At 36.8% G+C, this 24306-nt stretch overlaps 1 protein-coding gene across 3 annotated transcripts; it reads right to left on the bottom strand.

Annotated features, from left to right (window-relative positions):
- Positions 1–1598: 1598 nt before the first annotated feature.
- Positions 1599–18782, bottom strand: LOC107821692 (tyrosine decarboxylase 2). 3 transcript variants are annotated; one of them, XR_012702672.1, is made up of 15 exons: positions 18582–18782; positions 18382–18468; positions 18019–18091; positions 17658–17888; positions 17128–17291; positions 16767–16907; positions 15891–15950; positions 14601–14765; positions 14239–14295; positions 13523–13587; positions 12768–12891; positions 5244–5381; positions 4992–5116; positions 3107–3303; positions 1599–1843 (listed from the first exon to the last, which is right to left on the bottom strand). XR_012702672.1 is itself a non-coding variant. In XM_075237726.1 (14 exons), exons 2-13 carry the CDS (start codon positions 18445–18447, stop codon positions 4994–4996), a joined length of 1407 nt encoding a protein of 468 aa, XP_075093827.1. In that variant the 5' UTR covers positions 18448–18468; positions 18582–18782; the 3' UTR covers positions 1599–1764; positions 4992–4993. The 3 variants fall into 3 exon arrangements, 2 of the variants coding, with proteins under 2 accessions (XP_075093827.1, XP_016503623.2); XM_075237726.1 differs by lacking the exon at positions 3107–3303 and having other exon boundaries at positions 1599–1764; XM_016648137.2 differs by lacking the exon at positions 1599–1843 and having other exon boundaries at positions 3002–3682.
- Positions 18783–24306: the final 5524 nt, after the last annotated feature.

The raw sequence follows: 24306 nt of genomic DNA, 5'->3' as shown, positions 1-24306 counted from the left end.
CTTAGAGAAGCAGAAAAAAGTAAAGTCTCCTGGGTAGCAGAAGCAGTTGACTTTTCTTCTTACCAAAAATACCCTTAGCAAAATATAGTATAATAGACAACATCAGAGATTATATTCTTGAGAACTCTCCTAATGTATAAATATTTCTTCTTATTTTTAGGATAGTTTTCTAATATATACTCCCTCCGTTTTAATTTAAATTTAAATGACACACTTTCCTTATTAGTCCGTTTCAAAAAGAATGACATGTTTCTATATTTAGAAACAATTTAACTTTGAACTTTACATTTTACTCACTTTACCCTTAATGAGAAGCTTTTATAAGAAATTTGTATAGCCATACAAATATTATGGTCCCACAAAGCTTTTACTCCTTAACCTTTTAGGACCACATATTTCAAAAGTTTCTCTTCTTTCTTAAACTTTGTGTCAAGTCAAATTACCTCATCTAAATTGAAACGGATGGAATAGTAATTTTTAGGGTGAATACTTTTGTATTTGTTGAATGATATTTTGATATATTGAAATCATCTTGAAAGAATTAAAATACTTTTCAATTGTATTTTCTTATTTTACTTAAATAAAATGAAAAAACCTAACTATTATCTTTAATAATAAATATTTGAGATTATTTATTAATTCATATCATATTAACTATTAAGTAAATCTCTTCATGTCCTTATTCGTAATTTGATACTTAAAAGCACTTTTTTAAAAAGTTTGGTCAAACACAAATTATTGTTCAAAAGTGTTTTTCAGATTGATAAGCCAAACACAAACTGCTTCACTTTCTCCACTAGTGTTTGTAACATCTTATGGTTCATCACTTCAAAATCTCTACTAGATATTTAGTGTCACGACCCAAAAACACCAACCGGTCATGATGACGCCTAACGTACTTTTAAAAAAAACACTTTTCAAAAGAAATTGATTTTTTCAGCTTGGTCAAACAGGCTGTAAAGCTTGTTACGTTTATTCCCAGAAGCCAGAGAGATAACAGACATTCCAGTGCTCAGAAAATGTAATATACCTAAGTTATTCTTGAAACATACATACTTGAATGCTGACAAATCAGCAGAGGATTATGCAGTTCCAAGCATTTTCTAGCACCATTCTGCAAGATGCTTGCTGCATTTAGAACAGCACCCACTGAAAAAGACTGACTACAGCGGAATTGGTTCTCTTATCTTAGCAGTCCATAGAATTTATGGAAGAGAGGAGGAAGGAAAGGAAAAGAAAAAAGAAAAAATCATGTAAATCATGAGATGTCTCACTCATAATCGTAATCTTTCCTAGCATAAACTTGCTATGCTGTCAGTTACAACAACAACGCCTTAATTCCAAACAAGTTTAGGCCGACTCCATTGCTTTGTTGTCAGTTACCAAATTAATATTTAACAAGAAGTACAAAGCATGTTGACGCATTCACATCAAGAGGATGCACATACAAATGCAAGTCCAAGAGACAACTTCTACTCTCTTCTTGGGTCCTTTTATCAAGTATTTTATGTTTTGATTGATATTGTAAGCCATCTTTCGTCATATACCCCACATTCTTGTTCAAGAATAAACAAGAAACATAAGTAAAGGCACAATGAACTAACAGATCTTCAGATTCAGGCATCCAACTCACAAGGTAATATCCATGAATACTTGAGCAACTGTATAACCAAATGCAATGGACATTTTCCAATACACGGGGCCTAAAGGATCAATTCCAATCAAATGTTCATTGACAAAATCCTGTTACCTTTAGTCAAGAGCCTGAGAAATAATGGAGGACATTCCTGTGCTCAGATATGTAATATACCCATGTTAATCTTGAAAGGAACCTACTTGAATTCTGATAAATCAGCATACAGCATTGTCAACTGAAGCAATTTCCGTCAATACTATGCAAGATATTTAGCAGATTTGAAACAAGCACCCATTAGAAAAGGCTGAATAGTCCAAATGCAAATTCTCATTACTGGAATAATAGAGCACTAACAAATGGAAAATGAGCATCTGAAGCACCTTTTACAGTGCTTCAGTCCTCCACCTCCGCCTCTACCCAAATCAAGGAATATATCTATCTACAAATAGGTTATTCTATCTATGGATATCTATAAAATTATTCAAATTGAATGGTCTTATCTTCTCTATTTCTCTCCCTCCCCCTCTCTTCTGCTTATTTGACAGGAGTATTGATTATCCCAACTTAGTTGCCCAAAGAACTTATGGCCCTAAGGTAGAAGGAGAATAACTAACTGACACATATGTATCTAGGAAACAATTCCACAGACATCTAATTTAGAGGTCTCATCATCACCTGAACCACCTCATCTCAAGAAATCTTTCTAAAACTCCCTGGTTTCACACGCTAAGATCATTTTTTTTTTTTGAAATGGTAACAGATTTCAATGATATATAAATAACAGATTTCACACAGTAAGCTCATGCCTTAGAAGAAACAAAAGTTCACAGATTCAACCTTCAGGCAATGCTATGGACTATGCTATTGAAGTAAAAAAAATTGATATTGATAGTACAGGGTCATTGCAATCTGTCAATAAATTTTAGGTTACTAAATTAGTGATCGTACTCCCTTCATTCCAAGTTATTTATACACTTGCCCTTTTGGGACATCTTGACATGTTTGGTATACATCAAGGAAAGCACAAAAATTCAAATTCTAAATTCTATTCATAGAAGTGGTAACAAAATGATCTTAATATTCAAACTACGAAATTATCTGGCTCCAATATTAGTAGTTCATTTATTCACCCTAAGAAAAATTAAAGGCAGAGGTTGTGCATTGGCTTGTTTCTAAATTTAATTGTGAGAAGTAAAAGACCACGACATGACAGAGATTTAAAGTTTTATACTTTAAATATAAGAAGAAAGTCTGGCTAGGACCTATACTTTCAGTTTCAAGTAAAATAGCAAATTCAGAACACAACAAATATCTTAATCATGTTGAATTAAATGAAGCAGAGAGCCATTACCGCGGATATTTGTAACTGCACTGCATTTTCCACTCTTGTTATGGACCACAAATACAAGCAAATGAAGCTTCAAAGTATAATTGATAAAAAATCAAAAGTACAAGATTAGCACTTCTCACCTTGAACTTCAGTGGATACACCCAATTTTGAGTGGAAGTGCATAGAAATTCAGCTGAGATCCATTAAAAAGTAGATGGGAGATTTGCCACAAACTGCATTTTGTTCACTACGCATTTAACTTGCAGATTCTAACAGGACACCTTTTCCATCTCCTCCGGTTATAGCAGCTATAAATGTAAAAGGTTGGTTCCTGGTTCTAGAGAATGAAGACTAACTGGAGTGAACCAGATGCAAGGTTCAACTAGATCAGTTTGTTACTTATGATGAGACTGAAAAAGGAAATATTTTATACAGGGATAGACTATAGAGTGACAACTTGGAGCAAGTTCTAGGCTGCTAACACATAGTGTTGGTGGGAGGTAGAGGGCCTTTGACACAGACAGAGATTTGCCCATGGATGAGTAAAGCATAGTGGAATACAAGGGTTTACACCACTGAGTTATTAGCCCCTTGTGCCAGTGTGATGGTCTAATCTATTCCTATTTGGGAAGATATGTCATCAGAAAGCCATTTGCAGATTGCGTGGCTACTCCCTTTCTTTTACTGCATACTCAGGGGCGTAGAAATAAACACATCTACATAACAACATCTTATTAAAATATACAGTTCGAATCATATTTTAAAAAAAACATTCAAACTATTACTACAACTCTCCTCGATAAGCTTTTATTTTTTAAGTTGAATTCGGTATTTTTTAATGTTATTTAATATCCTCATTAAAACATGACAACTATGGGACTAGCATCGTAAAAGTTATTATAAGAGTAATCTTTTAATAAATAGGGCACAAAATTTATAAAATAAACAACACATGCTGCTGCTAGGGCTTGAACCCACAACCTAGAGAAGCAAAAGAGCCGCTTGACCAGGTGAGCTAAGGAATTGTTTGCTCTAAGCACTGTCATTTCTTTATTATCTTTCTTAAGTTATTTCTGCATATTAATTACATATACCTATTTAGTACATTTTCCCGACGAAAGCCAAGGTTCATCCGCCCCTGTGCATACTCACTTCACTCTTCTCAATAGCGACACAGCCCTTTCCTGTTACTAAAAGATTATAATTAACTAGTGGTCCCCACATAAACCTCAAAGCTACCAATTCACACTTTAGAAGACATATAGATCATCTCATTGATTATTATATCGTGCCGCAGCAACTCAGGAAATTGAATTTGGATAAAGTAGTTTAAATTTTGGCAATTCACTGATGTAAGCACCAAAAATTACAAAAGAAAGGAAATCAAATAGAACTTTAGATAAAGCCTAAGAGTGCTAGTCATGGAGGAGTTAGATTTATTGTCTGATGTGTACACTTTTACATTGCAATACAGGGGGCACCTTATCTCTTCTAAATGTGCCTTGATTTTCTGCTCTTCAGGATGATCCTAATCTCATACAGTTCGTAAGTGAAATCTTCTTGTATCCTCAAGTCTTTGCCGTATTATTCTGTCTAATTTAATAGACGAGGTGTACCTCCCCTTTCTTATCATGCATATAATCATTTCATTAGCCCTAAGAAGTTAAGATTCGTGATAAGAAATACAATAACGTAAGCAGTTATTTTGGCTATTCGAAAATTATCATATCAGTTACATAACAAATATTACTCTGACTGATATAAATGGGTCACTAATATATTATTGAAAGCAAAAATGATTCTTTCAGCCAATCATCAGAACTAAAGATGATCTGAGTTCGAGCGACATCGCGTGATCAAAGATAACAAGAAAAACCCTAGCCGTATTCTAGCCTTTGTTAAAAATAGAACAGAAAAGTCATTCAAGTAAAATACTGTAATAGAAGGGTCAATGAGAACAAGAAGACAAGAAGTTACATTTCGATAATGTGATCAATTAATAATGATGTCAAATAATTGGCTTACTATTAACATTTGCTTAACAATGTAGCAGCCTCGTCTTGAAAAACTTTCCAAGCTGCAAGAATGTGCCTCTCTTCTGTTAGTGGGGCCCCTATTGCAAAACGTAGTACGTATCTATTTGAAAGAACCTGCACAACTTGTTGACAATCAGTAAGATATATATTATAAAAAAATTAATGAAGCAATCTATTTAATCCCCCAATTCTGAATCAAAAACAAGTTGCTCAGGAAATACTTGGCAAAATTTAAATATACCGTGTGTGAAATAAACAATTTCCCAGTTGAGTTAACAGCATCTAGCAGGTCATGGTTCAGATTGTTGGCATAATCTTCATTACTCTGGGGTGGTAGCAAGCGAAAGCAAACCAAAGAGAACTTCCGAGGGGTGACAATCTGCAGGCAATGAACTTCTCAGGGGACAGATTTCTTATATAAAAGAGATATTAGGACGCTTTAGATAAAAACAATAATAAGTGTCTATCATCCCCCAAAGAAGAAAAATGCTATAAAAAATGAATCAACAAAGGAGCATAATGCTGCACAACAATATTTGGTTTAGTCAAAAAACAGGAGGTCTCCATTGCACAATCATGTTTTCATTTAGTTAAAACCAGGAGTTCCCATTCTAATGATCATCGTTACAGCTTTCTTCGCGTTGGTAAATAGAGAAGACCACCCAAAGTTTCTGTCATCCACATTCTGCATATACGGGATAAATTTGATAAGGATAGCAGCCCCATAAGTATTCCCGGACCCAAGATTTTAGTGAAGGGGATCCAAAGCTAACGAGGCTTGAAAACGAGATCTTATACAAAGTTTGAAACCCCGTAACTGTTATTGTAAAGATATTTCTTGTAGCAAAGCTGTTTGTGAGAAATAATACACGGGAAAAATATTCTATTATGATGTACCCTACCAATAATACAAATACTCCTATTTATAACAATACACAATACCTACACTACTCCTATTCCAAGTAGGACTATGTTTATTTACATAACAACTAACTAACACTCCCCCTCAAGGCGGTGCATACAAATCATATATAACTAATACAAATCGTATTAGTTATTACATATATAACTAATACGAGGATCAGTGAGGGACTTGATGAAAATATTTGCAAGTTGATCATTCGACTTCACAAACTTTGTAGCAATATCTCCTGAGAGTATCTTTTCTCTGACGAAGTGACAGTCAATCTCAATGTGTTTGGTTCTCTCATGGAGGGATTTGACGCAATATGAAGGGCAGCTTGATTATCGCACACAAGTTCCATCTGGCTTATTTCACCAAATTTCAACTCCTTGAGCAATTGTTTGATCCAAACTAGCTCACATGCTGCCATAGCCATTGCTCGATATTCTGCTTCTGCACTAGACCGAGCAACTACATTCTGTTTCTTGCTCTTCCAAGACACCAAATTGCCTCCTACTAAAACACAATATCCAGAAGTAGAACATCTATCAGAGGTGATCCTGTCCAATCAACATCAGAGTATCCAACGATCTGCTCATGGCCTCGATCCTCAAACAATAACTCTTTTTCTGGAGCCGATTTTATATACCGAAGAATGCGGACAACTGCATCCCACTGCCTATCACAGGGTGATGAAATTGAGAAGAAGAGAAGGCTTCTTTGTATTACAATGTATTTTATATCCTACTGATACATGCCTTTATACAAAAGTTCTATAGCTATTCGAGGAAAGTAAATAAATGAAAATAATGAGAGAATATTCAGCTACAATACAATTTTCCTACAATCAAGCTATTAATTACATATTTGATTCTCTGATTTTTCTCCTATAATTAAGTTGGTCAACACTCCCCCTCAAGTTGGTGCAAAGATGTCACACATGCCCAACTTGCAAATCAGTCTATGGAAAGTCCGTTTGTTGAGACCTTTAGTAAACACATCTGCTAGCTGCTTTTTAGATGACACATGGAACAAACTCAAGACACCACTTGTAACTTTTTCGTTGAAGTGTCAATCAATTTCAACATGCTTTGTTCGGTCATGTTGGACTGGATTATGAGCTATACCAATGGCAGTCTTGTTATCACAATACAAGGAAAGTTTTCCTTTTTCATACAGTCTCAATTCCTCTAGTAGCCTTTGTAACCACAAAAGTTCACATACACCCTGGGCCATAGCTCTGTATTCTGCCTCTGCACTTGATCTAGCGACTACATTTTTCTTCTTGCTTCTCCAAGTAACTAAGTTTCCTCCTACGAGTGTACAATAACCGGATGTAGATCTTTTGTCATCTAGAGATCCAGCCCAATCCGCATCTGTAAAGGCTTCTATATGGAGGTAGCTATGTTTGGAGTTCAACAGACCTTTTCCAGGAGCAGACTTCAAATACTGCAAAATGTGAAAGACAGCTTGCATATGAGGATCTCGGGAATCATGCATGAACTGACTCACCAGGCTGACTGAATAGGCTATGTCTGGTCTAGTGTGGGAGAGATAAATGAGTCTTCCAACCAGTCTTTGATATTTTTCCTTATCGACTGACTTTCCGCTTTGTAACTTGTGATTACCTTCAATGGGTGATTCAATCGGTTTGCAACCTGTCATACCCGTTTCTTTCAAGAGATCCAAAATATACTTCCTCTGAGAAATAAAGATTCCTCTTTTTTGATCAAGCAACCTCAATTCCCAAGAAGTATTGCAACTTCCCTAGATCTTTGATTTCAAATTCCTGTGCCAACAGCTTCTTCAATCGGGTCATCTCCTCTTTATTCTCTCCTGTCATTACTATGTCATCAACATAAACTATGAGAAGAGTGAGTTTACCCTTTTGATGTCTTATGAAGAGGGTGAGATCAGCATTGCTTTGTTGGTAGCCGAAGGAGATCATTGCTTTGCAGAATCTGTCAAACCAAGCTCTAGGAGATTGCTTCAGTCCATACAAGGCTTTCTTCAATCTGCACACTTTTCTTTGACTTTGTTCGGTATCAAATCCAGGCGGGATCTCCCTATACACCTCTTCTTCTAAGTCTCCATGAAGAAATGCGTTCTTCATATCAAACTAATGTAAGTCCCAATCAAGATTAGTTGCGCAAGACAAAATGATTCTGATAGTGTTCATTTTGGCAACAGGGGCAAATGTCTCTTGATAATCTACTCCATAAGTCTGAGTGAATCCCTAAACCACCAATCTTGCTTTGAATCTTTCAATTGAGCCATCAGCTTTGTACTTCACAGTGAAGACCCATTTGCAACCAACCAACTTTTTGTCTGGTGGTGAAGTGACAAGTTCCCAATTATTATTTTTTGATAAGGCCTTCATTTCTTCAATCATAGCTTGCTTCCATTTAGGATCTGCAAAAGCTTCCTTCCAATTCTGGGGAATAGACACAAAAGAAATAGACAAGGCAAAGGCTCTATAGGAGGGGAACAAAGAATTATAGGAGACAAAATTAGATAAAGGATGTTTGGTGGTGCAAGATCTGACTCCTTTTCTGTGAGCAATGGGTATATCTAACTCATTAGGAAATGTAGGTAATTCAGCTTCGGCACATTGCATGATGACTTCTTCTACTCTATTTCTCCTTGAGTAAGTTTTCAAATCAGGTCTATCCAAACGCCCAATAGTCTCCCCATGTATTATGTCTTTAATTTTACTTTCCCCTGTGGTACTGTCAGTGGTTTCAACAATAGAACTCGCGAGAATCATCTCTTCCCTTTTATAGTTCTCCCCCTGAAGAGCTGATGATGTAATATTGAAATAGGGCTCAGATTCTCGAAAGGTAACATCCATGCTAACAAAGATTCTCCGAGAGGGAGGATGATAGCATTTGTTCCCTTTCTGTGTTGGAGAATACCTAATAAAGACACACTTAAGGCCTCTAGGATCAAGTTTCCCAGAGTTCCTTGTATGAACAAAGCAGACACACCCAAATACCTTCGGAGGAACAGTATAATCATTCTTACCCTTCAATACTTCCAGAGGAGTTTGAAAATTGAGGGTTTTGTAGTGGCATTCTATTGATGAGATAGGTAGCAACCAAAATGACATCCCCCAGTAAGGTTTTGGTAGATTTGTGGTAAACATAAGAGATCTTGCCACTTCTAACAAATGCCTATTTTTCCTTTTTACAACCCCATTTTGTGCGCTAGTATAAGGACAACTAGTTTGATGGATTATCTCATAAGACTCCAAATAAGCACCAAAAGTTTTATCCATGTATTCTGTGCCATTATCAGTACGCAAGATTTTTATCTTAGCCTCAAACTGAGTGCAAATCATCTTATGAAATGACTGAAAGCAGGAGAAAGCTTCATTTTTTGCCTTTAACAAATACAACCAAGTCATTCTAGTGCAACAATCAATAAAAATAACAAACCACCTACTACCAGATAAAGAAACTGTTTGAGTAGGACCCCACACAGCAGAATGATTAGTCGAAAAAAGAGTTGAACTTCTATTACCACTCAAAGGATAAGAGTTTCTAGTATGCTTGGCAAATTCACAAGCATCACAAAACAAAGATTCAAACTCAGTTCTAGAAAACAAACTAGGATATAACTTCTTTAAAGCAAAAAATGATGGGTGCCTCAACCGTCTATGCCATTGTATTATTTCTTGGTTGACATCCTTATTTCCTCCAAAAAAAAAAAGCCTGACTAAAGTCTCGAGTTTCATCAATCCAATATAAGTCATCATGCAATCTACCACTGCCAATCATCTTCCTTGTTTGAAGATCCTGAAAAACACAATGATCAGGAAAGAACTTGACACTACAGTGTAGTTTTTTGGTGATGGCGCTAACAAATAACAGGTTAACAGTAAACTCAGGAACATGGAGAACATATGATAATGTAATATCAGGTGTACAACAACAGAACTTGTTCCAGAGACAGGAGTTAGGGAGCCATTGGCTATTCTGACATAATCCCCTTTGGAACTGGGAGAGTAGTTTTTAAAGCCTTTAGAGGAGCCTGTCATGTGTTTATTCGCACCAGAATCAACAATCCAAGAATTAAGGTGAGTATTAAAGGCAATACCTGACTTCACGTAATTGGAAGTGGCAACATTAGAAGAGTCAAGTTTATTCAGGAGACGGCGAAGATGTTGAACTTCATCCGAAGACAAAGCATCTCCAGAAGCAGTTTCCCTACATTTTCTGCAATATTAGCCTGACCTCTAGTTGGTCTACCATGTAGTTTCCAGCATGTCTCATTCGTATGCCTTGGCTTTCCACAGTAATCACAGTGCAGGTGATCTTTATCAGAAGTGAACGCCTTTGGTTGTTCATGAGACACAGCTAACCCAGACTTCTCCATTGGTGCTGAATAAAGCATGACCCCTCGTCGACTCTCTTCCTGTTGAACATAAGAGTATGCATCCTCAAGAGAAGGAAAATGAACTTTACCGAGAACTTGAACCCTGATCTGATCATATTCTTGGTTCAAACCGGCCAGAAAATCATACACCCTTTCCCTTTCAACCAATCGTTGAAAGAGAACTGCATCATCAGTACACTTTGCTTGGAGATCCTGATAGTAGTCAATCTCCTTCCATAACCCGCTTAACTCGGAATAATAATCAGTGATAGTCAACTCACTTTGCTTAGTCGCATGAATTTTATTTCGAATTTCAAAAATCTGGGCATCATTTCCCTTGCGATAATAAGTGCGCTTGGCTGAATTCCAGATTTTTTCAGCAATGTCAAGCAACAAATATTGTTTAGAAATTCGAGGGTGCATAGTATTCAAAATCCAAGTCATAACAAGGGAAATATCATAATCCCATCGACTATAAGTAGCATCAGTCACAACAGGTTATTTATTTTCTCCAGTAATATAACCAATCATCTTCCTGGATTTAATAAACAACAAACAAGCCCTTGACCACGCAAGATACGAACCAGCACCATCCAATTTTACCATACTAATACCGTGTGAAACAGAATTATTGTTATCTACTGTTTTTGAGTCCCCATATTTTTGAACAATCTGAAGCACAAAAAGAAATTTCAGAATAAAAATTTTAAACAGAAGAACCTGGTAACCCAAAAACAGCCTTCAGAATCTGACAAAAAAAAAGGCTTCTGGAGCTAAACTGGTTACACCGGACTTGTCTTCTAGTGTTCGGAAAAATCTGAAACTTGTTTGGGTAGGTCGTACAGTAGGTATAATCCTTCCTGTGATACCAGTTTTTGTACACAACTGGCGAAGGGTGAAAAAAAGGCTTCGGACAGAAACTTTAGCAAGAAAACTAAAAGAAAGAGGGAGAAAACTCAACCTATGGAACCCTAGTGCTGCAGAGGGAGAAACCTCACCTCAAAAGGGCAGCAATGGCTCTGATACCATGATGAAATTGAGAAGAAGAGAAGGCTTCTTTGTATTTCAATGTATTTTACATCATACTGATACATGCCTTTATACAAAAGTTCTATAGCTATTCTAGGAAAGTAAATAAATGAAAATAATGAGAGAATATTCAGCTACAATCAAGCTATTAATTACAGATCTGATTCTCTGATTTCTCTCCTATAATTAAGCTGGTCAACACAGGGAGAATCCATAAACTGACTTACATCTAATATCCAACGATCTGCTCATGACCTCGATCCTCAAACAATAACCCTTTTCCTGGAGCCGATTTTATATACCGAAGAATACGGACAACTGCATCCCACTAACTATTACAGGGAGAATCCATAAAGTGACTTACAGCACTCACAAAACTGACTTACAACACTCACAGGAAAGGAAATGTCAGGTCTAGTCACTGTGAGATGATTTAATTTACCAACCAACCACCTATATCTTGCAGGATCGCTAAGCGACTCCCCCTGTCTTGGCATTAGTTTAGAATTCGGATCCATCGGAGTGTCAACAGGTCTACAGTCTGTTATTCCTGTCTCCTCAAGAATGTCTAAGGCATACTTCCGTTGTGAGATCACAATACCTGAGCTAGACCGAGCGACCTCAATACCCAGAAAATACTTTAATCTGCCCATTGCCGGTAATAACAATATCGTCAACATAGGCCACCAAATAAATACAGAGACTTGAAGCAGAATGCCGATAAAACACGGAGTTATCAGCGGAAAATAAAAAAAGATTGTCGGAATGTGATGAAACTTGAATGGGTAGAGTCGGAATTAGTAGATGAAGCAATTGTCCTGAAGAAACTTTTTCAAAAACAATGACCTGAAGGGGTCATTCTCGCCAGCGCTTGGGCTCACGCGCTCGCCGGGACCCTAGCTTCTGCCGGCACGTGAGGCTGCTTCTGCCGGAGAGATTGAGTAGGGTTTGGTCGCCGAACGATGACGGATCTTGTGGTAGTGTTGGATTTTGCACAACACTGACGGAGAGAGAGATGACGCAAGACAGCCGTGAAAAGTCGCCGAAAAATTGAGGCACAGTGACTTTCTGCTGTATTCTGGTTCCCGGATGTGTCTCACCACCACGGCTCTGATACCATGTGAGAAATAATATACGGGAAAAATATTCTACTATGATGTACCCTAACTATAATACAAGTACCCCTATTTATAACAATACACAATACCTACACTACTCCTATTCCATGTAGGACTATGTTTATTTACATAACAACTAACTAACTAACAGTGTTCAGTAGCATAAATACATACATATTTTAAATTTTTCAACATGTAATTGGCATGTATAAAGAAATTTATCAATCAAGGGGAATCCCCTTTCTGAAAGGTAGATACGATCTGTGCCTGTAAACATCCTACTTCAGTTAGTCAAATATTCCTTATTGGTTACTTTGCATTGATATGAAATTTTTACCTCAAACCTCTGGTCTTGAGCAACGAGTTCCTCAAAATGCCTTGCTAGTTCTATATGGTTTCTTATGTAAGCTTGAAGCTTTTCCATCCCATAGAGTCTCAATACCATCCACAACTTCAATGATCTGGTTAATAAACCAAATTAGATATGAAAAAGTTGAACCCTAATGCTGCAGTAAGTCCATATGAACTTCCTAAAACAACGTTCTTTGAGTACCCAAAGCAAATTGAAATGATGTTGAATTACAGAAAATATGTAAGAATTCAAGCACTTTATCTTATGAACCATTAAGCTGGTATCGCTTTATTTTTTAAAGTCCAAGGTACTCCAAAAACCCTCTATGTCAAAATAACTTTCATGAGCCATCATACTATCTACATAAACAAGATGTATATGTAATTCTTTCACCCCCTGGATCAGTAACGCTTGTCAGCTCACAAGATCAGAGATGATGTCTTTTTCTCAGTGTCCATTGTTTCATATTTGTCATTCAGGTTTAAGACATGCTTTCACTGTCGTTCACATTATTTCTCGTTTCGCTTTAAGGCATGTTTCCAATTGTAACAGCTGTGTGGACTTAGTTGCAGACCTAACATAAATAAATAAATGCATCTCCTCTATAACAACTTAAAATTTTAGAAGGGATGGCACACAATTAAACAGGCACCAACAGGGCACATGTCATAGTGCGATAACCTCGGCATCTAGCAAAATCAATATTGTCTAGTAAACTTTATACAACATTGATGGCATACCTGAACCTGCGTCCAAGGGGAATTTGCCAGTCCTTGTAATCCACAACCAAGTTTCCTTGAGAAGCCTGGATTATCAAGTTTATCAGTATAGGTGAACCAAAATTTTCACAAGAAAACTGGTTATCATGCATAATTAAACTATTCAACAATGTTAGTACCAAAAAGAAAATCCAACCTGTTGAAGTAACATTTACTTTCGAATAACTTCAAAGAAAAGAAGTTACCTATTGAACTCCAAAAACAGTTTATTTCATGCAATAAAAGGCATTTTAATCAGCAGTTTGGCTATCAGATCCCAAGAACTGATAGAGCTGATGCCTCAAAAGCACAAGATAACAAGTTTACAAAACAAATTTTAGTTACAGATCTGCAGAGAAATCCATTCAGTCAAAGACAATGATATGCATAGCAAAGAACAATTTATAAAAAAAGAGATCGAAGTTTGAAGCCGTCTCCGCAAGGGTGAAAGGGAGCTGTCACCAAACTCCTACCAAGTGACACAAGCACTGATCATTATTGTTTGGGGAAGTAAAAGTAACCTGATGCGTGATTACATTTCACAAATTCAATTTCCATGCTCATGCTCTGATAAACAAGAAATAAGCCTTATTTTATCTGTGTTAGAAGGTGGAATACTACAATTGTTTCTGATATTATAGTTATTTATTCTACTGACAAAAACTGAAAATATGAGTATTGAACCTAAGGATACTTACTTTGTTTTTGAGAAATTCAGGATTTGTTGACAGTGACTGGATAAGTGCACTCCGATCCTGTTCAGATGCAAATACCATTAAGTCCAGTTTTCCAAACTATACAAAGTCATGTTAGCTCCGGTGTCTGGAAAAGTATGTGTCCAGTAAATGAACTATTAAAAAGATGAATTACCAAAGCAGCAACTCAAACAAAATCTGGCCAACTACAGAAGCTGTTTCCAGTATCGGTTAAGATGACATGTATTGCTATTCAGTCAGGAGTATTTGGAGATGTCCTAAGGTCACCGAGGTCCTCCCATAATAGTGGAATTGCATATACTTCTATTTAGTTTATGGAATGACACCAGAAGATAGCACTGTACCTTGACCCAGAGAGCTGAACAGTCAAAGTTTGTCAGGAACCACTTATGTGCATTCATGTTGAAAGAATCAGCTTCTTCTACACCATCAATATAGTGCCGGAATTCTGGACAGATACATGCACTTCCAGCGTAGGCAGCATCCACATGAAACCACATGCTATTACTCTGTCATATAGGCATGTGACTTAGCCTTGTTCCATATGGACTAAACACTGACTATATGGACTCACTAACGGTGATGCAAAGAACACGGTTCAGTACACTGCTAATAATTACAAGATATCTGATAAAACCCATTAATACATACTGAGTTCAAGAATCAAAAGGTTCATTAAATGACTTACAGGAGCGGGATACAGAGAAGTATGAGATGCTTCCATAATCTACTCAACAACAAATGCAAGTTCTGTTTATGTTGCTTTGGGCATAACGTTTATGGTTTGTGCTTGACACCAGTGAGGCTCAACCCTATATGTTTACTGGTTATGGTTTAAATTTAGTGTGGTATCTTGAAGTGAAGTTCTGAATACTTGAGCTAGTAGTAAGCAACAAATACAGTGATGCAAGTAGAGAAACTATCATATGTGTTTCTGTTTGGATTTATGTAAAGAAATATATCAATCGCAATACAGGGAAAGTTCAGTGAGATCTAAATTTGTTGGACACTTAGCGTTGTTGTTTCATGGTTACAATTCAAAAGCAGCAATTTAGCTTCACTCTAGAGCATCCAAGTACCTTTGGACCTTCAAAAATATAGAAGTTAATATCTAAGCTAGTGGTGAGTTATATGCAACCGGAAAACCTGGCTGGCCTGAAAACTTTGTTTTTTGATTCGACCCAGAGCAGAGAACTAAAGTTATGACAAACAGAAATAAAATATACATTTGATGTATATTAAAATTTATACATGAAATATGATGAATGGCGCAATTAATGACTAAATATAGATAATAAGGGATATCTTAGGATTATATATCGATTCTTTTGGTCCACAAGGTATAATTAGGAAGCAGCAAAGAAGAAATTTAAACCCAAAGTAAAAATCCCAAGTTCCAACACTGAAAAACCCAACAGTCAAAATGATCCAAGTGAAAAGATTGAACTTCTCGGTTTGCCCATCTAAAAAGTGAAAACCGAGAAGGAATAAAACGAAGCAGACTGAAATAACCAATGCCCAGCCCTAATTTGAGAAATGGTCATACTTCCTTTCTTCGCCTATAAGTTAAATAAATTATCCCTCGTAACAGATTCTCCCCTCATGATGTCCAAACCCCTTTTACCAGGCTTTACCTTGGCAATCTTTCCCAGGGCAAGCAAAGGATCCACAGCAGTGGAAGATGTTGTACCAATCTGTGAATGAATAGCAAAAGACTGCTTTAGCATTTTAGAATCCACAGCAAGGAAATTACATGTCAAAAACAAGCAAAAGAGATGTTAGAAGATTTCTAAATGTGGCATACTTTAATTTTACTACACATTCAATTTATGTATAAACTTTACTGTTTAATGCTTTCCACACATCTGAATAAATTCCTAAGGACTGATTACCAACAATTTGCATCCAATGCTGTAACCAAGTTTACACTTGTGATGTCTCACAATTTAAGCATCTCAAAGTGCTTATATCTCAACCAACTTACTGACACATAAACATTAGTAAAAGAAGACTTGTGCATGGAAAATCACCTAGATAAGTTTTACTTTTGTGTAAAAGAGAGAAAGGGTCCTTATTGATGTTATCAATACACAAATCACTATATGCTAACTAGACAAGCCAATATAAATAGCTTCGCTGTTCATTGAAAGAAATGAATACAGAAAATGCATTTTCTTTTTTGAATGTAAAGAAATATGTAGGTTAAGACAACCTTAAAAAGTCTCAAACTCGAATTTAAGTTCAAGACGCCTATATCCTAACTTAGTAAAGTAATCACTATTTAAAGCCTTTAAAGTTTTGAGGTGGATTTAATGATCTTCTTTCTCTTTTCTAGAACAGGACTTTGCAGAAACTTATCTTGTCAGTGAGACCTAAGGGCTATGCAGAATCTTACCCAAAATGAAAGAGACCCAAAAAGTCAACCGAAGAAAATAGTTCTTTTGCTAATACATTGCAAGATATGGTTTGGAAAGATAGACATGGTATCTTCTTTTTTCTATTTTCCTTACAGTAGCACAAAAGAAGAAGGGTATTAAACCAGTGGCCAGGTCATGTGATACAGCTTCTGAAAGTGTGTCAGGAGAAAGAGCATAATCCTTGGATGGGTCTGCTTTCAGCATCCTAAAGTTCTCAGGATGAATTCCTCCTATCTGCCACAATACAGAAACTAAAAGTAACTGATCTCAAAGACGAAATGGGTTAGAAAAAAGAGACTTTTATTTGCAAAAAGGCATCCTTTTTCGTATGTTCGATGTAGATTAACATTGGTGAACCGAACATGAATTCCTGTCATCCTCAACTTTTCCTTGTTACCACTTTTGTTAAGTAAATTAGCAATCATGCACAACGTCAATCAATTTTGACATATACCTGGCAAGCTTTCTGTAAAGCAGAATGAGTTTGATCAGAACAATAGACCACCAATTTGCCAATTGCATCTTTTCCGACCTTTCTCAAGACCTTGTCCCGAGCAGCTAAAAGCACAACTAGAACAGCTTCACTTGCTGTTCCCTGTATAACTCCACCTCCTTGAGCTGAAAGTCAATTTTTACAAAATGAAACCATTTTGTATGACCAATCAACTCCCCTGTTTGACCTTAGCAAAGATATCTTTTGGAAAGAAAATACAGTGGACATATTTAAGTCGATCATCCATCTTTTATAAAGTAAGGTTCTATCTTCTCCCTCCTAACTTTTCGCTTAACTTATCTCAAATTTCTAGTACTTTTAACCAAAACTCAAAATAAAGTGTGCTCAAAGAGCACAAGTTGCCTGTAATTTCAAATTTTCATGTTGTTCCAATAAGAACCGAATAAAATATTCAAATTTACAAATGTTTTCCACACAAATCCACAATTTGACTTTTTTCGAGCGCTGGAGTGGAAGACAAAGGTCATTACCTGTTGAAAGGAATTCATCGGGCAACTTAAGTTCTTTAGCAAGCCAATCCAGAACGATCATTTCGAGTTCTGTTGCTGCTGGAGAAGTTATCCAACTAAAACCAACCATGTTAATCCCGGCACTGAGCATCTCCCCCAAAAATCCAGCTACACTACTATTAGAAGGAAAATATGCAAAGTAATCTGGGCTCTGCCAATGAGTCACCCCTGGTAATATTTTTGTCTGTACATCTGGATCAAATGGCACAAGATCCCAATTACACGCCTGCTCATCAATGTCTTATCCTTTCTTTTTAAGACGGCATGAGATATCAAATGATGCAATAATTTCAATTATACACAAAATTACTAGATATTTCACCTTCAAGAACGTCTTGCAATGTCTCGGAATGAGCAGGTGCGGTTTCAGGAAGTAGCTTACGAAGATAACCGGGCTTCGCAAAGGCAAGGAGTGGAAACAATCAATAACTGAGGTCAAATTACTAGTAACAACTAAACAGAATTCTTATGATGAACAATGATTTCTCATATATTGACCAACTAGGATAGTAAGACATGTATGTATTGTAAAAAGAGTGAGCTTTACTAATATCATTCATAATAGATTTGTTAATTTCTAGTAAACTCACCACAAGGTATTCAGATTCAGACGTCTTGGCGAGTAAAAGGATTGTGCATGGGAAATAATAAGGGGAAAGAAATTGAAGGGTAGTTATAAAAAAACCTGAACTTGACTGAGAACAGGAAAGTTCTCGATATTCTTGTAATAATCAGCAATGAAATCCACCATTTGGGCTTCAATTCACCCTCCCTAACCATAACAAACAAAGAAAAACCCCTAACTTATACACAAAATCACATTCATCAAAACATAGCAAACATAACTCTAAAGTCAGAATTTTATTTTTGCAGATTGGCACTTACATTTTCGTTCTCAGTTAATGTATGAACTCAGCGAAAAAATGAGAGTGGAAAAATGAGAGTGAAGAGACTAGTGGTGTGGAGGGAGAATGAAATCGCAAGTTTCAGATACTACTTATTTGGTGTGCAGAGCAAATGACGCAGCAAAGGAACAACTGGAAGACGTCAATCTCCCACGTTACATTTACCAACTCCTCTTCTTTCAGATAAAGATGGGTTTTGAGTGCTATCTTCTTTTCTTAGGTAACTTTGATTTTATTTTATTCTATAGTTGAAGTGAATACTATTTATTTAATTAAACATGTATATATTTTATATTTTAACACTTACATATATAAACTTTGATTGCAATTTTATTTTATGTTAGAACATTTTTGTGTAGGTCTTATGATTTAAGTGGTCTTACTTTTTGTTTTGCAAATAGGAAATATTACTATGCTTCTAACTAAAATTCAAAAATACAGCCAAAATACTATGTGGTCCTTTCTTATTATTCTTTTGTATCTCCTTATTATTTTTACACAATTGGCTCCTTTTAGTAAAATCTGACTTTGTGAATGACCAATTTGTGCGCATTGCCATTATTTGGTATAGCAACACATATTTGTATGCATTTCCTTTTTTTTATTATTCTTTCTTCTTCTTCTTTTTAATCTAAGCCTCCAGAGTAATTAATTAAAGTGAGTGCAATTAATATATGTTCTTTAAAGAAAAATAGTTCATTTTTTTCAGGCCAAAAGAAAATAATTCATTATTAGAAATAGTTTCATGAACCAACTAATTGCGAATCCGGAACCAAAATGTGGTTCTTTTGGACTCAAATGACCGAAATATGTGGGGAAAAAGATAGTAACCAAAATATGTGTAACGCCCTTTAAAAGGGCGTAATACGTGAATTTGAAAAGACGGGTATAGCGTCTTTTATTATCGCGCTATACATATTTTGTGGGCCCACCAATAATTCTTCTGGGCTTAGCTGACATAACAATAATTCAACTTGGTATAGCGCCCTTATTTAAGGCGCTACACCTAAAAGAATTGTACCCCGGGACTGGTTTTTGCACTATTTAAGGAGGTTAAGAATTTTCTAAAAATCCATTCATAAATATTCTCAAGTCTTCTGAAATATTTCTTCATTAAGTTGTTTTGCATTTTGTCATAATATCTGAAGAGCGAAAAGTAAGGGTTTCATTATATTGGGGGAGGGGGAGGGGGTGAGGTTGTGGTGGCGAATAACTCAGTAACCTATAGTTTATCTCCATAGTGTCATGTTAAGTTGCCACTTACAATGGAGTACGATAAATTGGTATCGTTGTTATGTAAAAAAATGAGTGTGAGCAAACGTTCGGTGAACCATAAAGTAATCAAAAGATATCCATATTCTGTCACTCCGTAAGGGGTTGCTTGTTATGCTGAGTTTAACATCGAGGACAATGAAACCCTGAGAGATTTTTTGAGGACTCCGGATGAATACCGAAAATTTCTTGTGATAAAAATGTTGGAAATGTACGTCAAGGTTGAAGACGTTTGCAATAATGAGGTTGCGCAAAGCAGGGATATCCCTCAGTCATCGGGTGGTTATTTTAGAGCAGTTTTAGCCGAACAGGTTCCGGCTGAAAGAGTTTGGCCTGATCTAAACTTATCTCCACGGGCGAATGAGGAGCGAGAAAATAATTTCTCTCCTAGTTTACATAATCCACAAGACGAGTGGTAAACTTCAATTTTTCTTTGTGTTACGATGTTTATTTTTGCTGTATTGAATTTGTATTAACACTAATATATTCCACATGGGGTACCGGCCAGATATGAATTTTACAAGTTATGAACCAACGTCCGGTTAGAATATGCCTAGTTCTGATGTGTTGAATCATGGTGGTCCATCCGGGAGTCATCACCAACAGGATAATGTCCATCATGGGATGTCAACACATTACAATTTGTAAGTGAAGTGATATAGCTATATATAAAGTATTTATCAATTTGAGTAACTCATTATTTTGTTGGTTGTGCAATGAAAACGAGCATCCTGAAGGTCCTGTCCTTACTCAATTACCCGAAGACGACATATTTAATCAGGATCTGGCAGATGCACAGAGTCAGGAAGAGAATAATGATTATGACAACAATGCCGATGAGTCTGGAGATGACACACCCTTCTGTGATGACGGTGATGATGAGGAGGAAGAGAATGCTGGACCTGATTTGATGAGGGAGCATGCTCCACCCCCCGTTAGACCAAGAGTGTACGAGTCCCACGTGTCATTTCATTCAAGGGAGATTCCCTACCTTGATCATTTTCCAAGTATGCCGGATATGGATACCCTCACATGGGATATTGACAAAATTCGGACAGCAATGTGGGATGAATCTAGAGCAACGATGTTGTCAAAGGGCATGTTTTTTCCCGATAAAGCACGTCTAACCAGGGTAGTGCTAATGTACAGCGTAAAAGAGTGTCGTAAGATCACAGTACGCGAGTCATCTCCAAATGTATACAAGGTAGTCTGCCATAAATGGCTTACGGGTTGTAATTGAATGTTGCGTGCGAGGAAGAAGAAAACAAATATGTGGGTTGTGAGTAAATACATTGGCACCAACAATTGTGAAATGGACACATTCAGTGAGAATCATTTTAACTTGAATGCTGACTTGATTTCTCTTGTCTTGATTCCATAGATTGAAGCGTCCATAAGGTACAAGATCAAAGAGTGTATAACATCCGTCCACCAGGAATATGGGTGCACCATTACCAAAAGAAAGGAATTTCTCAGGCGCAAACGTGCATTTGAAATTATTTATGGTAACTGGGATAAGTCCTTTGCATCTCTACCCTAGGTGCATGGCTGCATTGCAACACTTTAACCATGGGACTGTTGTTGAATGGAAGCTTGAGCGGAGTCCGGGAATACCAGAACATATATTTAAATATGTGTTCTGGGCATTTAAACCAGCAATTTATGGTTTTCTGCATTGCCGGCTGGTAATATCCATAGACGGCACTCATGTCTATGAAAAGTATGAGATTAAGTTTTTGATCGCCGTTGCAGTAGATGCTAATGGAAGCATATTTTCCTTAGCTTTTGCTATTTGTGCCAATGAAAGCCAAGAGACGTGGACACTATTTTTGAACCACTTGAAAGAGCACGTTATCAAACAACGTTCAGGTATTTGTATAATATCTGATCGGCATAGTGGTATTTTAAGTTCTGTACAGAATTTGTGTGCATGGCAGGAACCATATGACTACCACCATTACTGTGTGAGGCACCTGAAGGCCAATTTCCAGAAGGCATATCCCAGCAAGGATTTGCATGATTTAATGTGAATGGCTGCAACAAATCACCAAGAGTGTAAATTCAGGAGGCGCATGGAATCTATCAGGCAGGAAGACGAGGGAGCCTATCGTTGGTTGATGCGATATGAGCTTGACAAGTGAACTTTGCATGCGGATGGTGGCAGAAGATGGGGAATTCTGACTACAAATGTGTCAGAATCTTTTAACGGGTTATTGAAGTCTACACGTGGATTGCATGTCACTGCCATGGTGCGGATGTCATTCAAGCAGATGGCAGAGAGGTTTGTTGAAAGGGCTAGAGATGCATCGTCATTGATGGAAAGGGGTGTTGACTTTATGCCAATACCAATGAAAAGATTTGAGAAATACAGGAGGCGAGCACATTGGCATTCATATTTACAGTATTGCAACGAGCAAAATATTTTTGAAGTTCGCACCGCTATCCATCAAAATCGGGGGAATAATACACACACCGTAAATGAAGCCAGAAGGTTATGCTCTTGTGGAAAATGGTCCATCTACCACATGTCGTGCTCACATGCCATGGAGTGCTTTCAACATAGAGGTTTAGGGGCAACTAACTACGTTAATAAAGAATATAGTGTTGTTGCATACTTAAACACCCATAGTGGGCAGTTGCAGCCAGTGGGTGCTGAGCATTATTGGCCGCCGGAACCATTTAAAATGGTGTGTAACAAGGACTATGTACGTCAACGACAAGTGAAAAAAAGAACGTGTATGCGGAACCAAATAGATATTGGTGATATCATTTATGCGAACAAATATGGTATATGCTCGCAAACAGGACACGACCGTCGTAAATGTCCTTTAGCTGGTTTGGGTGGCAGTGGTAATCCAGCTCATGGTGGAAGTTTATTTAATGTGCCCAACTATCAAGAATACACGTAGTGTTTTGTTTCCGTAATGTGGTTGTAATAAGTGTATGTACTTGTTTATCTTGCAGAATGTATAAAATAAAATAATGTCTCCATTACTATTAAATCTTATTGATATTTAACATTAATATTTTAGTACAACAATCTAACATAAACCCATTTTTTTTTAAAAACAATTGTCTTGTTGACCTGAAAAAGTTGATCACCTGCAAAAGCTATAATCTGGAAAAGTTGTATTGTACCCGAAAGAATCTTTAACACGCGAAGCATAACGCAGTGAAATACTACGTTATGTGGGTTGTCTTGTCGACGTAAAAAGTTGCTCGCCTGCAAAAGCTAACTTCTGGAAATGTTGTATTGTACCCGAAAGAATCTTTAACACGCGAAGCATAGCGCGGTGAAATACTACGTTATGTGTGTTGTCTTGTCGACCTGAAAAGCTGCTCGCCTGCAAAAGCTATCTTCTGGAAAAGTTGTTTTATACCCGAAGGAATCTTTAACACGCGAAGCATAGCGCGGTGAAATATTACGTTAGGTGGATTGTCTTGCCTATAAATAACTAGCGCATTTTAGTTATTATTTGCGCTTAACCAAAACAAATAGCAAAACTTTCCATAATTTTTTTTTCTTGCATTAACAAATGTCTGGACGCAATGACCAACCAAGGTGCTATTGTGACAACCGTGCGATTTTGAAGGCATGTTGGTCCGATGGTAATGTTGGGCGCAGATACTGGATGTGTCAACAATTGTTTGGACACAATAAAGAAAATCATTATATGTTTGAGGAATGGTATGATGAACCCATTAACCAGGAATACTACAAATCATATTTGCAGTATGTTTGGAATATGAACGGCGAATGCCAAATCTCTGAAATGCAACGAGAAATTGCAGCAGTGCAGGAGAAACTAAAAGAGGCGAAAGAAGACAAAAATAAAATGCAAGAGAAATTTAAGTGGTTGGAGCAGAGAATAATAGGCGGTAATGACTAACAAACACATGTATGTGTTGAGTATAGTATTTTATCTTTATGTTTTCTGTGTCATGTATTTTCATTAGTTGTACTAAATTTAAATTATATTAAGTTGCTATGTTTGTGTTTGTGTTTGTGTTGTAGTATTAAAATAATGAAGAACCGGAGAAATAAAAACATAATGCGCATATAATGTAAACAATAAAAATTATTGTTATTATTTACTGAATGTCATATGTACATAAAATACAAAAAAAATCAATGTGCTCCACATCCTGTATGCTTTAATGAAGCCGTTTGGCCTGAGGCGCATCCCATCCCGCCCGGCTACGCTATCAGGATCATCCTCATCACGTCGCCTCTTTATCGGAGGATGCGTTGTAGCATGATCGTTAGTAGGGCTGGCAGGCTCGGTAGAAGGGGTCGTCGGTCCAGCAGTAACCTACAGAATAATAAGATATTTTAGTATATAAAATATATATTAGTAATGTACGTGTTAAGTAACAAAAATTTAAATTGTCTTACCATGGTCTCGTCGGGCTCCTGAATATAATCATCCGTC

Source organism: Nicotiana tabacum, chromosome 19 (genome assembly GCF_000715075.1).
Source record: "Nicotiana tabacum cultivar K326 chromosome 19, ASM71507v2, whole genome shotgun sequence".
Classification (NCBI taxonomy): domain Eukaryota; kingdom Viridiplantae; phylum Streptophyta; class Magnoliopsida; order Solanales; family Solanaceae; genus Nicotiana; species Nicotiana tabacum.
The sequence above is the reverse complement of the archived record's forward strand: the minus strand, read 5'-3'. Positions and strand labels throughout refer to the sequence as shown.